At 43.3% G+C, this 17,653-nt stretch overlaps 1 protein-coding gene across 2 annotated transcripts; it reads right to left on the bottom strand.

Moving 5' to 3' along the window:
- Positions 1-544: 544 nt before the first annotated feature.
- Positions 545-16,880, bottom strand: aspscr1 (ASPSCR1 tether for SLC2A4, UBX domain containing). 2 transcript variants are annotated; one of them, XM_070919756.1, is made up of 17 exons: positions 16,791-16,880; positions 16,500-16,555; positions 15,838-15,952; positions 13,984-14,084; positions 12,786-12,843; positions 12,627-12,700; positions 11,931-12,501; positions 11,639-11,698; positions 10,809-10,948; positions 9,899-9,980; positions 9,728-9,794; positions 9,336-9,398; positions 8,215-8,267; positions 4,450-4,501; positions 4,253-4,322; positions 3,493-3,680; positions 545-847 (listed from the first exon to the last, which is right to left on the bottom strand). In XM_070919756.1, exons 1-17 carry the CDS (start codon positions 16,878-16,880, stop codon positions 837-839), a joined length of 1,851 nt encoding a protein of 616 aa, XP_070775857.1. In that variant the 3' UTR covers positions 545-836. The 2 variants fall into 2 exon arrangements, 1 of the variants encoding a protein (XP_070775857.1); XR_011598478.1 differs by lacking the exons at positions 545-847; positions 3,493-3,680 and adding an exon at positions 8,676-8,805 and having other exon boundaries at positions 4,296-4,322.
- Positions 16,881-17,653: the final 773 nt, after the last annotated feature.

A 17,653-nucleotide genomic window follows, 5' to 3' on the forward strand; every position in this document is an offset into this window, starting at 1 on the left:
AAATTTTGATGAAATATGTTATTTAATATGTTTTGGCTTTGTGGGGCAAAGTGTAACGCTTTTCTTCCCAGGACTGCCAGCAAATAGTAGGTGCATGTGCAAGGTCAGCTCTGGGAGGTCGAGCAGGTAAGGTACAAAGACCTTATGGACACAGATTTCTCTCTCCGGCTCTTCCTACAACCCCTTATTTCTACCAACGCAGACGGGTCAAAAAGAAGGGAAAAGAAAGGGAGCGATGAAACTTTGTCATAAATATAATCTGTATATATTAGAGTTAGAGATGTATACTCCATTCATGTCCCTAAAGAAAAGGCCACAATGTCTAAATTGATAGAGAGCAGATAATGTTGTTGGTCTTTGAACAAACTGGATTAGAAGTCCTTACAGTGCTCAGAAAAAACTATTCAATGACAACTGGGCAAACTCCATACGCTGATGAAGATCGTGTGATATGATCAGTGAAGAGTAGTGTAATGTAAATTTCAATATAAGACCATATGAGACATATTTTTAGAACAACAATCTTTATTATTATTTACTTTGCACTACATTTCCACCAGCTGAACAAAAACAGCCTCTCCACCAACCGGAATGAAACACAACAATCTTCTTGGCAATGAAATGTTCACTATTTACTCAGTAATTTATCTCATTATTTTTGGCCGTTTCAAAATCTAATCAAGTGCAGGCTTCTTCCACGATGGATTAAGTCCACTGCAGTCACAAAGTTGAGCCTTTCAAAGCGCAGCAAAGGGTTTAAGTGCTCCACTCAGTCTGCAAGCAGCTTGACAGACGTCGGTCGTGGTAAGACCTCCCGTCGACGCACAGCAGCCGTCTTATTTCTTACCTGTGCGGGACACAGAAGACAGCAATTATTAGCTCTGCCAATCAACGAACAGTATAAATGAACAGTACAGTAACATTATTTAGCATTGGTATTGATTTTCAAATATCAGAAAATTCTTAATGTTTTATTCTGAGAAGAATTCACTTCACTTCACTCTCTTTTGGCACACTCTCAGTAAGAAAGCGAATAAGCATATTTCCCAAAATGTTGAACTATTCTTTTCAATCGGTCTTCATGTGAAAGGATACAAAGAAATATATGTGACCACAGCTGACTTTGAAACCCTGACACTGGATTTGCATTGCGAATCAGTTAAAAACGAGCACTATATAATCCAGAGACGGCTGTTTTTCAAAACACCCTGTGCAACATGTGACGTGTCATAACTCCTGTCAACACGGCAGCAACATCACGCCGATTGTCATGACGCAGGAAGAAGCAGAAAGCTTTTATTCAAAAGATGCAGAGCTTTATTGGCATGCCAGAAGGTCACCAGACGGCTAAAGACTGGAAGTGTGTCGGCTCTAATCTCCATTCCTATAGGACGCATCACAACCTTAATAAGACAGGTTAAACTACTGGACATCTTCAGTGGTGGACAAACAGTCTCGGATGGATGGAGTGTGAGTATGTGTATGTGTGCGTGTGTGTGACCTCCGTACTATGGGGTTCCACACATGGAGCCTATAATGCCCGATTCAGCCCCCCCCTCCCCTTTCCCCCCAGTCTTTTTCTTTTAACTTTCCTCATGAAAGGGAAAGCAGCCGCAACTTTCTTAAAAGACGCACATGGACACACACAGAGATCAGCCAGAAATAAAACTTGCACAAAAACACAAACAAGACAGAGAGAAAAAGGAGCATTATTCTAAACAAAAACATCAATACGGTGACCACCAGAAACGCCACAATAGAACAACAGAAAAGCGCCGTGCCTGGACAGACCACAGGGGCTCGTGCTGTGTGATGTGGCCCAGCAGCAGGCTCTCTCCCTGGGCCCCCGAGTGACTGTAGTGGTCTCCTGTGCCAGAGGGGGTGACCATCCTGAACTAATTGGTTCATCCTAACATGCATCTTTATCTTCTGAGTCATGAGGAATTCTGCTTTCAAAAGGCCATTTCCTATTGACTGTGGTTTGGACTTTGGATGTGTGTGTGTGTGTGTGTGTGTGTGTGTTTACTACGACAAGAATCATGTGGCTCAAAGCCTTCTGTTCTTTCTGTACAGAAAAAAAGGAAGTGATCTTGGACGAGGATGGCTGGAGGGATGAAATACATGCTTTCACATCTAACCTGCTTGGTGCGATTCTCATGAACTCTGGTGTGTTTTCCTGTTTGGTTCAGTTTGTTTGGGCTGATGTGAAAGCTATCAATGGACCCCCAGTGCAGACTAAACAACCGGACCAAGACCGCCTGAAAAGGTGGGTCTTCCAGTCGGACTCTGGAGTGGTTTGTTTGTGGTGTGAAAGCAAATCAGACCGACCACAAGATTTAGTGACAGTAGATACGGCTGTCAGGGAAGCTCTAACAGCTACTGTACTGGCCTGAACATGAGACCATATTTTTTTTGTACGAATTACGCTTGAAAAAGTGGGGGTCGTGTTACATTTGAGGACTAAACAATCATGTATGAACAACATCAAATTTTTTAGAGTTCAAAATTGTTGCTAGGCTTAAGTTTCATTAAGTCTGTTTACAGTCGTTAGAGTTAGTCAACCCTATAAGTGTTTATGAAGCCCAGTTTGACTTTGGGGAGTTCCTGATGGCTTGTGTAACATGTTTTGCAGCCATGGAGGAAATAAATTCCTGATGTGAAAAACATTTCCCGTCAGAAATGGACTGGGGGCCGCATCATCAAAAACAGCAAAGAATGACCATTGTCACAGAATGTCATGATGAGGAGCTCAACAAGAGACATCATTCAGACCTCTGGAAAAGCCTGAAAGTGACTGATAGACAAGCTAAACAAATGTTACTACTAGCATCTCGGGGAAAGTCTTTTCCCCAAAATAGCTGTTGGAATAAAGGGAGCAGGGGGAATAGGGGTCATCTTGTATCCAGGCTTATATTTGGGCCAATACCGTAGGCCTATATAATAATGCAAGATCATCTTGTAACCGTGGTAACATGTAGTCGGATCAGAACGAGTGCAGCTTTTCTTTGATGTGTAAAAAATTGAGAAGCTGTTAAAACAGAGGTGTGTTGTGCTGGTGTCCAAAGAGCAATTAGCGAGCAATTTGCCAACGGTGTGATTAGTGGACGACACACTCTACCTCCTGAGTCACAGCTGCCTCATCATTTACGGCATATGAGGTTCAGCTGCAGTCGCGACTAATATTCTCATAGTAATTCTCATTGTCATCTCTTCTTGGTTGGCTCTTTGTGACGCCCGAGAAGACAAATATACACAAAGTTCAGTGTGCTGCAAGACTTCCTGTCAGTCAGAGTCTGGTTTCACCACGTGGGTCCATGTAGGGCTGATAATGCAGGATGACAGTCAGTCCATTTGACTTTGTTTATAAAAAGCCGGTGTGAACATGAACTGGACCAGAGCTACAAATGTGTCATTTTTTTCCTTCATCCGGACCAAATGAGCCAAACTACTGGTGTGAAAGTGAGTGTTTTGGAGCGCGTGTCCCGTCCTCACCTGGAAGCTTGAGCCATTTGGGTACCTTGCCCGGATCAGACCTGGTAGGTTTAGCAGCCTGGGTGTGTGCAGACGGGTCTCGCTCGCCCTGCGTGGACCCGCTGGTGACCGCCCTCGGCTCTGGAGGAGGCAGCGGCTCCCCGGATCCCGCTGAGCTGGAGGGGGGTGACGGGGACCGGAACATGCAGCTGAGATGGGATAAGAAAGGTTGAAATCTTAATCTTAATCTTAAAAATGTGTCACCAGGAAAGATGCTTTGGAGACAGCAGCTTGTTGTTTTGGTTGTTTTCTTTAGGAACTCTTGTATATATTTAAAGCAGCAATGTTTTGCATGTGCAGCTGTGCCAGAAGTTAAATAACTGAGCGAGATAAAGATCTAAAACACAGGAGGAGTGATGACCTTGTTAAAGAAGCCAAAGGACGACCGGTGGGGGTCACTTTTGGGAAACAGGCACTATCTTTAGAAGGACTGGAAAATGTGTGTGTGTGTGTGTGTGTGTGTGTGTGTGTGTGTGTGTGTGTGTGTGTGTGTGTGTGTGTGTTAGTGAGTATGTGTGCGTGTGTATGGAGGAAATGAGGGCACATGGGGGCACCTGCTGTTTAGGCAGAACCTCAAAGGGATTCCAATGATGACAGCTTTGTGACAGGAAAATAGGCTGGTTGCCGCGGGATACAAGTGCATATACACACCCAAATGCACGCACGACCAGGCACACATTTAAACACACACGCACACACACACACACACACGTACACATACCTTGCAATGGACTGATTTGCTTGCACGGCAGAGACAGACGATTCCTGCAGTTCCCTCTTTATGTAAATATCTGTGAAGGAAACACACACAGTTACACAATGTAAACTATTGTTTTGTTATATTACATTCCTCAGTAATACACCGGTATCTAATTCAAAATCAGCATATGAAAGAAAGGAACCGAAAAAGACAAAAACCTGTCTTAACGTCTGAGCCGAAGTACACCAGTGCACCAGGAAACAGGTCGGCCTACAGACAGAGGGAGAGGAGAAATGAACAGAAGCCATCAAAAATGTTTGGCACACAAGTCAATTTCTGCAAAACATGGAAAAAAAATCTAAACAAAACTGCCTCCTGCTACACGCAAACCAAGATCTGCCGCCACATCCAAGCCAAAGTCGAGTTCAGTTCTGAAGATGATTCATTGCTCGGGGATCTGAACCAGTAACCGTGGCTCTTTGAAGCACACCACAAAATGAGCTCCAATCAAATGGTTAGTGAAAACACTTTCACCCCTGGAGCACAACACTCCTCTCCGGTGAACGTCTTAATGGTTATAATGGACCAGTGGCAGGCAGATATTATCAACCGTACAATTATGGAGGTGGAAACGCAGACAGACAGGCAGGCAGGGCACATCTGTCTGTAGGGTCTGTGACTCTAATAGAAAGTAGACAAACAGTTTAAGAAAAACACAGTTTTCTAACTCACGCGCACATGAGCAACACAGGCGAGCGTGAGCAGAAGTACAAATTCAAGTTGCACTGAATGATGCCGCGGTGAAATCACTTTCAGCTGGTGGTCATCATGTGGCCAAAAAACACCAACAGAGACAAACCTCAACTTCACTCTCAAGAAAAAGGAGTCATTTCTGCTTTTATCCTCTTTCTTCCAGTTAGGGTTAGATAGATAGATCCTCTAACGTACAACTACATTAAGATGAATATGCCTTGTAAATTGCATATTAGATATAGTCATATGTATATGAATCACTACTCTCTTGTAACAGACACTGCGTAATGCTTTTGACCGTTTTTCCTTATTTCTCCTTTTTGTTTCAACACTAAGAGGCGTCAGCGCCAAAACCCCTGTGTAATGAACTCTACCTGCGTATTTGTCTGTGTTTGATTGACGACCTCTGGCAATACAAACAGAGCAAATACAGACAACACAGACATATCTACTCCCACAGGGAAGCCAAATCAGCTCAGACATCCACTCACTTCAACCTCCTCTGCAAACACATGACAGTTTGTACCTTCTTGTACAGTTTGGGAAGTATGAATCTCTTACTGAGATACAGATTGTGTGAGGAGTCAGTATAACATAGAGGCACCATATACATAAAGTTTTCACAGGCTGTCGACCAGCTCAGCCTCTGAACGCTGGCGCTCTTTTCCTCACATGGACACTTCTGAAGGCAGATTTAACGCTGGGCCATCTATCTTTCCCACTTAACTGTACTGCACTTTGCAGGTAATCTCCATTCATCTTATTACGCAGCTTTAGACTTTTTGATCGGTGTCAATAAAGGCTGCAAGTTGAATACTATTTACAGACATTGAAGATGCCCAGATCTTTTTTCTCTTTGTCTAGAACATCAAGTGAATCCATATCTTCCAAATCAAACACTGATTAAGCCTCGATTGTGCCGTCTTGTACATCTACTATAACATTTAGAATAATCTTGTCCAAATGAGCACTGATTTTCCCATAATTATAACTGCATCTAAGTCAACAGCCTTTAACCAGACGTCAATGATGAGCCATTATATCTTCTTGTTGGTTGAGCAGTTAATATCACAGCAACTGACAGAAGAGTCAATAATCCCCTAGTGTGTAGAGTCATTATTGTAACAAGAATCCCATCTGGTGCTACGGCGATTGGTTTATTGATTTATCAAGCAAAAATGTCATCTAATTCTGTCTGAAATCAAGGACCCATTGTTAAAAAACTAAGAAAAAGTAAGAACTTTGATGGTGAATCTGCTACTTTTTTATCATTGTAAACTGCAGCTGTGCCGTGTGAGAATGAGAGTTGACAGGTGTAGCAACAATAACTAAGGGAGGAGGGCGTGGCTTAGCGAACAGTCAAGTGACAGACAATGAAAATAATCTTCGGCTGCAGTGTTGGAGCCATCGGCGAAACATCCTCCATGTAGCTGTTTGAAATCAACGGTGTACAAAGAGAAGCATGGCTGTCGCTGAGACGAGGTGGGTTTACCCTCCACTACAACCCGTCTTACACTCACTGTCCTTTCTCTCTCTATGGCCCCTCCTCACCCCCCACTCCCCCCTCACTAGCTGGTTTCTAAATTGGGACACGCTGGCCTAATTGCTATTATCGCAGCCCTGTGAGCAGGAAACAATGTGTTACAGTGAAACAACGGGCATTCCTACTATCCTGCTCCCTCTGGCAGCGGCACTTCCACTTGGGATGAGACAGGCCAACGGGACAAGACCTGTGTGAGTGTGTGTGAGTGTGTGTGAGTGTGAGAGAGAGTGTAAAAAAACATATAAGAGAGAGGAATGGAGTGAGGGAGAGAAAGAGGCAGAACAGATCCTGATGGAAGACAGAGGGAGAGACGGACGAGGGAGGGGACGCCTGGTATCAAAGGGCTTCTGGGTTGGGAAACATTCCTTTCCTGACATGACACAAAGTGATTAAAGTGTGTGTGTGTGTGTGTGTGTGTGTGTGTGTGTGTGTGTGTGTGTGTGTGTGTGTGTGTGTGTGTGTGTATGGTGTGAGTGACTGCTTGTGTGTGGGAGAGAGACAGAGTACATATGCACTAATGTCTATGTGACATGACAAAAAAAGATTCAAGATTCCTTGTGTGTGTGCGTGTGTGTGTGTGTCAAAGATTGATGTATAGACAGGGAAACAGAGCCAGACAGTGTGTGTGTGCATGTGTGTGTGAGATATGACACCAAGGGGATTAAAGATTTTGTTTTCGTGCACTTTAGCGCTTTTAAGGCCCTAATGGATAGAGATATGGGGGGGGTGAGGCACAAGAGAGGGTCGGAGAGAGACAGTAGTGGTGGTGGAGCTGGCTGGAGTTGAGGTACAGGAGAGGGACGTGTAGTAATAAACAGGCAGCCAGAGTTCAGGAAGGAACAAAAAGATGAAAAACAAAGAGAGACGAGCGACTCGCATCAGAACATCAGATTTGATTCGGAGAGATCATGGCACCAAAAGGACACACACACATTTCAAAGTGTGCTTTTGAGGATCATTATCTTTTGTAGCTGTCCCTCTGAGGAGCTGAATCTTCATCACAACAGGATATCACTTCAAACCACTTTCTCTTTCTCCACTTCTTCGTCCAAGTGTCGAAAGAGAAAACAGGAGGCACCGATGACGAAAATGTTCTAGTTGTTCTAAAATAATGTATCTAAAAATAAAAAGGGTCCATGAGGGCGTCTGGGTACAGACCGATCAACCGTACCAACTTTTTGGTTTTTCATTTGTATCTCTTCACTCTCGGCGGTTTCATTATTCGAATAGCTCAGAACTCAAAGGCAACAAAGCATCAAGGCTGCCCATTGCTCTGCGTGTATGCGTGCGTGTGTGTGTGTGTGTGTGTGTGTGTGTGTGTCGAGATCAAAGCGAGGCCTGTATTAACCCCATGTGCCAGTCTGGGAAAAATCAAGCCCAGCTGGGGTCAAGGACAGTGGAGAGGGGGGAACAAGTGTGAGAGTGTGTAGGAGCAAGAGACAAGGGGGAGAAAGGGAATGTGGTGGGGCTTTGAAGAGGAGAGAAGGACCAGCCGATACATTTTACAGTCTGTGTGTGTGTGTGTGTGTGTGTGTGTGTGTGTGTGTGTGTGTGTGTGTTGAGATACTTTCAAAGATGGGAAGTCAGAGTTTTGAAGCTGTTGTTTTCTGGAGTTTGACTGTGATGTGGTTTGTTTGAGTCAAATCATTCTGTTTATTATTGTGGTTAAAAAAAAAGATCTTTTTACCTGAAACAGTGTAGCTGAAGGGTCGTCCAGAGTGGTTTTTGGGGGGGTGATGACTGAAAGGAGGTTTTCAGCAAAAACAAAAAGGGTGGAAATTAGAAAGAGGTTCAAATCTACACTGAAGTCATTACTGTCCCTAGACTACTATCATACTAGAATATGATCCGTTTTCATCTAAAACTAATGCGGCTGTGTAACAACATTTTGTCCACATCTAAAGACACTGTACATGGACAGAGCTGCGTGGCTTCTTTGGCAACTTTGACCACCATTAAAATGTGTTTAGGCTTTTGTCATCAAACTGCCTCTAATGCACGAGGCAAAGGCTGTACAATAAACCGTTGTAAACGTTGTAAAATGAATTAACTGATGGACCTTTAAAAAAAGGTAAATCCCTGTTCCATGCAACTTATTTTCACAGTTTCAGCGGTCATTTCTATCGGTTATGATAACTTTGTACTCACCAAGTTATTTGCTGAGATTTGGTCCCACAAGCGTCGTCACTAAAAAGAAGTCAGACGGGGCAAGAAACTCAAGCAGTCGGATGATCAGACAGGCTTTAAAGAAACCTTCAGCTTGGTTGCTTGCTTCAAACTTAGTTGAAAGAGAGAAAGTGGTTTAGATAATCTGGCTGAACTGTTGGCTTGTTTACAACCTGTATGATTGTTTGACCCCTCCTGTTTCTTGCCCCGATGAACTTCGCTGTGTTCCCAAACCTCAGTACTTACTTTTGATGAGTAGAGAGCTAGGTTGATAAATCGACCGATATTGGCTTATCATAGATATAATGGTACTACTGTATGTTGGCCAATAAGTAACAAGAAACTATGATTGAGGTCATTTATGTCTCCATTACATAGTTTGTCCACCAGGCACTGACAAAAAAACAAAACAAATTTAGGGAAATGTTTGTTTATGTTAGGCATTGTCAGTATCAGCTTTAAAAATCCAGTAGTAGTCTGGATATAAGCAGAGCTGAAATAGAAATGATGGCTAAACCTACAAAATTAACACACAACTTGTAATAAGCTGGAATTATGGTTTCATAACAACATCGAACCTTCACAAAAGGAGCTACAGGGGTTTAACGTGATTCATCTGTGGAGAAATTAAATGACACTTACACAGGTAGAAACTGAGCTGAGGATCCTCCAAGTGACTCCTCACAAAATGCCTCACAGCACCGACTAGACAAAAAAACAAACACAAAACACCTACATCAGTCACTGTGTGGAGTGTAATAAATATTTCAGATGGAATTTCCCTCCCGTTTGTTGTTCTGCTGGTTGTGGTGTTGCTGTCGGGGGGCTGAGGTGGAGCTAATCGCTGGAATTACAGACCCGACTCATTCTTTCTGTCTGTCTGTCACTCTGGTGTGGCTACAGTCATAATTGTGGTGATGGAGCCGAAAGTAGCTTTAACATTGCAGCCATACCTGTGGCTAGCCAGCTGAAATGAACACTCTCTACACTGCACACACGCACACGCGCACGCACACACACACACACACACACACCTGTCTCCAGAGGTCTGAAGAACCCTTGTAGAACATGTCTGTCTGGAAACTGGACCCTCAGGACCACCTGGAGACACACAGTGGCAGCGGGTTATTCAAAGTCTGAATATGTCATACAAACATGCACATTTAAAAAAAACAGGCCTGTGATGATGTGCCCCTTGTGCTCACTTTGGGATATCTTTCCATCTTCTCCTTCATCTGTGCTTCTCTCAGAGACTTCGTCATCAGCGGCGCCTCCTCAAAAAACTTCCTGGAGGAACGAGGGAGAAAGAGTCGAGACACGGTTATGATGAAACGAGCTGTGAAACAACAAAAAAAAAGCAGCCTGTGGAATCAACAAAGGGGAAAGATGAGCAGAAAATCTTTCATCTTCTGCTCTGACTCGTGTGTGGCCGTGTATGCGTGTCAGAGGCAGAGACGAATTGCTGTGGTCGGCTTAATTCCACCCTTGGTAATTGCAGTCATTGACACGGCAGTAGTGTAGCCATGAGGCAGCCGGCTAAGTCAATGTAGACGGAGATTAAAGGATATACGCGGCGAGGTCTCAACCCCACGGTGTTCGGTCGATGGTTGGAAGATAAACGTCGACACAAAACAGGCTTGCTAATTGCTCCCTGTATGCCGTATTTAGAAGCTTTTATAGTGTGCGTGGTGTCTTATAAATGAGAACATGTTTACAAAACACACACAGTGTCTCAGCAGCTGTGGTCTGCTGCTGCCACATCCAGAGAGCGCAGAGTAAACTTGTCCGCATCTGTTTCGAAGAAGCGCTCATAAATAAATAAAAACTTCAAACTCATAATAAATGAAAAAAACTTCAAAACGCACGCAGTGGTGCCCGGCATTCTCCCTGCCTATGGCCTCTCATCATTGCTATGGTATTCTGCAATTAAGGGTTATACATCGACAAAACACCGCAGGACCAAATGCCAAACTGACTAATTATCTGTTGCAAACGATGCAGGAACACATCTGATCCAGACGCGTTTCTGCAGCAACAAGGTATTTATACTAAATATCGCACACAGTCCTCTGACCCGAAGTCACTCAACCGCTTCCATTCACTTCCTTCTCCCACCTCTCGCTCTTCAGCTGGGCGAAGCGCTTGCGCACATCATCCACGGTCACTTCAAAGAACTCGTCAGGGAGAGTCCCGTGGTCCGCAGAGTGACGGGACATTGAGTCCAGGTGGTAGATGAGAGGCTCCCTCTCCACTGGCTGCAGAAAGAGAGCGAGTGAGTGAAAGGATGGACACACTGATGTTTTCATCTAAAGCAGAGGTTTTCAGATACTGTTTGAGGTGAAAGGGACACGTGCATGCCGGTGTTTTGAAAACAAGGGGAAGTCATTTATTGTAGTTTCGCCCATTGATTTGCGTCAAAATATCTTCTTGGAGTCAAAGTACTCAGTAACAGTTGTCTGTACAGTCATGGGTGCACTGCAAGCAGGGACTGCTAATAGGTAATTCGGCAGACTTTTTATGGTGCCAATTTGCAAGAATGTAAACAAATATAGGCCAAAAAACAAGTTGTAGCCGTGGATGTATAATAAGACCTGGATACGGCTCCATCTTTGGTCCGGTATCCAGATCTTATAATACATCCATGGTTGTAGCCTTCAGCTATCTAACTGAATCCATGGCAACATTATAATTCCTGTTTACATCTCTTAAAGCATTATGGGAACTGTAGTTCCAAAACATAGAGCAGGAATGGAGGGAAGGCGCAATTCTCTCCATTTTGTGGGGGCACACAGTGTCAGACTTTAAAAAGCCCTTAACTGATGATTTACAGAATCATATTGTGTTAGAGGCTCATTCGAGGTGGAAATCCACAACAATGAAAGCTGATAAACTGAAATAAACAGTTAAAAGGTCAGAAACTTCTGACCGGAAACAAATGGGTTTACCTCCAAGAACTCCTCCTCCTGGTCCATGTCTTCCTCTGGCAGGTTGGCAGCGGTTTGACACTGTGAAAGGAACAGAAAAGGCCATAGTTTTACTCAATTACTTGTGGAGAAGTCTCTGGCATAATGTTGTGTAGTCCACAGAAAGTTGCTTGTATGAAACAAAACCAACAAACAAACAAACAAAATGATGTGGGCATGATATGGTAACCGGGTTGAGAGGCAAACCACATACCCGCAGTGTCCCCGGTTCATACCTTGGTTGCATGTCATATGCCCCACATTTATTACTCACCTTGGTGCTAGAACCGTGGCTGGATTTTGCTTTCTTGGCTTTGGGTGATTCTACTGCAGCAGTCAGAGCTGACAGAGATGAGGATGATGAGGATGAAGATAGTGGGCGTCCCGCTGCACCTCCCTGGGGACCCCCGAGGCGCTGACCGCCTCCAGAGAAGGGAATGAAAGGAGCAGAGGGAGCGGACGAGGAGGATGCAGATGGGTGAGAGTTCAGTCCTGATGGCCCCGCTTTCTCGCCGTCCTCCTCTGGTGTTCCTTGCTTGACAGGAGGAGACTTTGGCCGAACTGCATCCTGGGAGTTTGTAACCTCTTCCTGTTGAACAGGACACGTGCTTGTGGCAGAGGCGGGAGTTGGCACAGAGTGGGTTTCCATTGGCCTATCGGGGTGTGAATTGTTAATTGGCACCTCTGTTGTTGACGTCTCTGGATGCGACGGAGCAGGATTAGGCTGAGGTGGCGGGTTAGGTGTGGTTTCCTTGGCAACAGGTGTGGTTGGTATAGCAGCTGGTATTTCAGTGGCTTCCCTGCCATCTTCCTCTCCTTGTGTTTTGCTCTTTTTGAGTAAAAACCTTGAACAGAAATGGAAACCATAGCTTTATCATAAAGCATAAACTCTCAAGTTTACATGGTTTTATGCACAGTATGCTGTGTTTTGTACACATTATTCAAATCAGCTTGAACACAAGCAGCCTACCTGACGATGGCACTTCCTCCTGTAAGACCCAGAGACTTCAGAGTGACCTTCTTCAGCGCTTCTTCCCCACTCACCTACACACACGCACATGCAGCTTTATTACCAAAGTAACTCACTTTCATCTCTTGAAAAAGGGAGAGTTGAAGGAACACTGCATACCTCGTCTCTCATGTAAACACACACGGGGATGGATCCAGACTCCGACTGCTCCGACACACTGGAATCAGGTGGTGACGATAAGAAAAACAGGGATTAAAATTATGGGCCATTGATTTTTATTTACTTTAACGGTGACAAAACAAACCACAGAAGTGACTTTCCCTTGTTCAAATCAGCTCTGTGATTTTACAATAAAACCTCATGCGATGCAGTGGCACGTCGTCTGCATGTGTAAACCATGTGTGCACAATCCCGTTTAGAAACTAATTGAACCATAAATGTTTTACTATTGTTCTCCTCAATTCTGAAAATCAAAGCTTGCTGCACCACATTCCCAGAGCTTTTACGCTGGTGTGGAGCTAATATTCATTTCATGGAAGCGTAACTTCCCTGGAAAAGGATCAGGATATAGAGTGATGTCATTTAATAGAGATGAGATGAGGGCTGGACGGACGCACGAGCACCTGGGACCGCACAGCTGGAACTACTGAGTAACAGCTGCATGTGTGTGTGTGTTTGAATGCGGGGTGGTGATGTGTGGGAGAGCTTAAGCCTCAGTAGAGGAGTGGTGAGAAGAAGGGATGTTATTTAGTGTTGGCCTGCGTTCATTCCTGCACAATGATCACCGGCCAAAAGTAAAGGCAACACACACACACACACACACACACACACACACACACACACACACACACACACACACACACACACACACACACACACACACACACAAACAAACAAACACAAACACACACATTGTCCTCCATACTTGTGAGGACCACCTCTAGCACCTTACTGGGGCTGTGCAAAATATATAGTACAATATGGCAAATGTATGAAAAAAAACACATAAAATACTCAAACCAACCAGTGACTAAACGTTTCATCTGTGTAGACAAAAACCTCAATAACTATTATTGGTAGGTTTTTAATTACAGCTTGTTCATCAATACTACTGACAAATTACGTAATTAATATGGACAGAAAGTGATACTATCGTATAATCACTATTCAAATCATCTGAAAGTCTGTAAACAATAATATTGAATAGAGTTGCAAAATGGGAGAAGATATTTTGGGTGCCCCTGATTTTGGAAGACAATATCAATGTCCTCAAAGTGGTTCTCAGTTTGGTCCTCACAAAGATAGATGTACAAGTGCACACACTCACACACTGCACATGTGTACAAACTACACACACCTGATCTGGGGAAAATGTGTGAGCAGTTCCCACAGACTCTGTCCACATGAGAAGGAACCCTGGAGCCGAGAGCCGTCCTCCATCTGTAGAGCAATCCGCACCTGAGGGATACAACACCACAGCAACACACAACTGTAGTTTAAACGTACATCAAGTTTAACGTTAACCAATGAGCATGATCCAGGAATCAATAACAGATCTAAATTATCAATAACAGTCCATCCACACCTCTTGAGCTGGGTGTCTAACCTCACAGTACGTACAGTATACGTGTACTGCGATTGAAAGGGTCGCCAAGTGTTTTTTGCGTGGCAGTTTTTGCATTTGTTATGGTAACAACAACTTTTTCCTTTAAATCATTCAACAATTTCACTTTCATGCTGTAGGAATGTGTGACAAAAAGTGACCTTAAATGCAGGAAGGAAACTCACTATGCTAAGTATCAAAATCTCCCTAGGTGGCCATTTGTAAGTTCTTGGCTCTACAGTCTTGAGCCATTTTGCAGGAAGAAAGTTCTTTGATAATCAAACTTGATTAAGCTGCACATGTGGGCCTACCTCAGTCTGGAAATGAGTAACACCAGACATCAGTGTGAGTCTCTGTTGTTCTTTCTCTCTCCGAGTCCTTCTACGAGTTGTTTATGTTTACACTATAACCATGTTGTCCAGCACAGAAAGCACGCTGCACGTCGGCACACCGGGAGAGATGAAAAGAGCACCTTGGCTGTCAACGGCCAAACACGAAACACTCTCACACACCAGTTTGGCTGAGGTAAATGTTGGGAGAGCCTGAGTGTGTCTGTGTGTGAGTGAGTGTGTGCGAGTATATAAAATCTGTGAGGTATCAACAGTCAACCATCCATCAAATGAACAAGAACAACAGATCAAACCCAGCCGGGATTTTACTGCTTAGATTGTGATGCCATGATGTCATAGGAAACTACAGCTCAGCTACAACAAAGTGTTTATTTTGGATACAGATCAGATCAGAGTGATCGCAGGAAAACAGATGGAGAATTTCTGAATTCCCAGGTACTGACAATAAAAGCCCACAGTATCACTATACTTTGTGTTGCATTATTGAAGCAGAGGCATCTCCTTTCTTTCCTGCACATATTTCCTCTTTTAACTGTTTTGCCTTTTGCCAATTTAGGGCTGTCTGACAATGTCAGCATGGCACATGTGTTCATGTCTCCATGTGGCTCAGCTTCTCTGCACTTTGCTACACAGGCTTTCGTCTCACCTGGTCAGTATTTTACTTTGTGGAAGTGAAAGCTCTTCATAATCCAGTGAAGCACAGTTCATATCACTGTCGTGCAATCTAGTGAGTTTCCGGGAGTCGCCGGTATTGTGATACCCAGCCCTATTCATCATACTGTAATATACAGACGAGTGACAAGTTAAAAAGAAAAACCTGAATAAATGAGTGGAGAAATCTACTGAATGCAGAAGCTTCCATACAGGTCACGAGGGGTCTCTGACTGGTTTGATGAAAAGGATGGGAATCATATGCTATGGCCTTCACAGTCACCAGATTTCCACTGAAGCTGTTCTGGTGTCTCTTGGAGGAACAACCAAGCTACATCGCAATTAACTAACATAGTATTCTGACTGCTTTGACTGTTCTACTTGATTGAAATTAACATTTGTAATTAGTAATAATAATAGGAATATTGTGATTTCTCCGGAGAGTCCATATCAGCCACCAATCAAAACATCTAAACAAAACATCATCCACATATGAATAACTAAAGACTGAGTGTGTGTTACAGTTTTGGATCATCACTTTGGAAATACAAACATCTCACTTTCTGTCTGTCTCTCTCTGTCTCACACACACTTTGTTTTAACTAACCTGGCTGTCAGCTACAGCCTGTTTCCTTGCACTCGTCACCATTTCCAGTTTAGCGTTGTTGGGCAGGTTGGCAAACCTCCACGGCAGTGTAAGGTCAACTGCAGTCCTCTGAAACCTGTCAGGAGTTGATCAGAGGAGATGTGGGTGAGGTTGATGGGACAATTAAATCATTCCAAAACAACAATAAAAATAAAGAGCACCATTAAGTTTGACAAAAGATCTTTCCTCTAGACCTGCTGAGAAAAATAAGACAAGAAAAAAATGTCTGTGCTCCCTGAGGGTAAATTAGGTCAATGCATTAAAATTAAGTAACAACTGTCACCTTGATTTCTTTCCTTTGTTCAACTTAAAGCAGCGTCATAGATTAAATCCTGGTCCCAGTCCGAATATAGCTAAACTTAATGTAAAATCAAAATAAGTTGGGACAGATCCCTGCTGCTTACAATAACAATTTAACTGCTCAACATCAGCAGCCATGTCCACTACCGTTTACATCTCACTCACAGCACACTAAACTCGATTCAGTACACGCATATGGATGAATTATGTAACGAGGTTTATTTAGATGCAGTCTAGGCTCAGGACCAGGAATTAAAAGCTAACACTGAATTAGCTTCAATGTCAGTACTGTGACAGCTACATCAGTACCTACTGATACTCACTTCAAACCGTGATCGTCGGGGTTAAATCCATGCTTTTTGCAGACATCCTCCAGCACCTGAAGATGACAAATACACGCTGAACCTCACAGATGAAGAGCTGCCACCTAATTAGCAAAAGCATTTCATTTCATCCGCACGAAAAACAGAAACTGATCTGTCACTGGCTAACTACTGTTAGCCACACAAGCTAACTCGGGGGGAAATAGTTTGCTCTGGTTTGGAAACAAAGGAACAGAAAGAAACAAACCGTCCATGTCAGAAAACATGAAATGTTCTTAAAGCACAAGTTACCTGTAATAACGGTGTGTTTGGAGACACTTTAACGGTTTGTCTTCTCCCATTTGGAGTGAGGACCGTCACAGCTGTACCACTGGCTGCCATTGTGTGTCGTGACGTCGCGGTGTTTATTTGAATAAACTTTATTGGCGCTTTACAAACAGGGCTTAAAGGGTCAATTCACCCAAATCACAGCACTGAAAGTTACAAGTTTAAAAAATGAACAGCATTGTGTCTCATGTCTTGTTTTGTTTTTCGTCTGAAACAACGTCGCAGTTATTTTGAACAATCCACAAATCTCACAGTTTTTATAGAAACTATGTTCTCCTGAAAAAACAATCCCCATGACAACTGGCATATCCTGCAATACATTCCAAATATTGAATAAATTCATATCACATAAGCCACAAATGAAGGACCGAATCACTTCTTGTATTAACGTAGCTTTTAATATATATTATGAGCACCAATACATTCAGACGCTTGACAAATTAAAGAACAAACTTGAATAAATGAGAAGAGAAACGTAATGTGCCTTTTTCCTCACAGAAGACATTTTGACATGTCACAGAAGAAAAAGCACAGGTGTAAATAATAAATTATTGATGGCTAAATTCCATGCAGGTATACCAGTTCCAGGGCTCTATTTGTGTGCATGCTAATTCATATTAATTCATATTGATTTCCTGCTGTAACAAGTCAAAATGTCTGCTGTGAAAGAGGTCTATCATATGCTATGGCTTTTGCGCTCACCAGATCCCAATCCAGTTGAACACGGGAGATTTTGGAGCAAATTGTTAGACAGCGTTCTCCACTACAATCATCAAAACACCAAATGAGGGAACATCTTTTCCAAACATGTCTAACATGTTTCCCGG

Source organism: Enoplosus armatus, chromosome 2 (genome assembly GCF_043641665.1).
Source record: "Enoplosus armatus isolate fEnoArm2 chromosome 2, fEnoArm2.hap1, whole genome shotgun sequence".
Lineage (NCBI taxonomy): Eukaryota > Metazoa > Chordata > Actinopteri > Centrarchiformes > Enoplosidae > Enoplosus > Enoplosus armatus.

What these genes read in the sequence shown, in the direction of transcription:
- aspscr1 (XM_070919756.1), bottom strand. Translation starts at nt 16,880, where the DNA reads ATGGCAGCCAGTGGTACAGCTGTGACGGTCCTCACTCCAAATGGGAGA. An exon ending in GCCCAGCTGAAGAGCGAGAG is followed by an intron (nt 9,981 to 10,808) that starts GTGGGAGAAGGA and finishes TCGTTCCTCCAG; the next exon opens with GAAGTTTTTTGAGGAGGCGC. An exon ending in AGATGGAAAGATATCCCAAA is followed by an intron (nt 9,795 to 9,898) that starts GTGAGCACAAGG and finishes GTGTGTCTCCAG; the next exon opens with GTGGTCCTGAGGGTCCAGTT.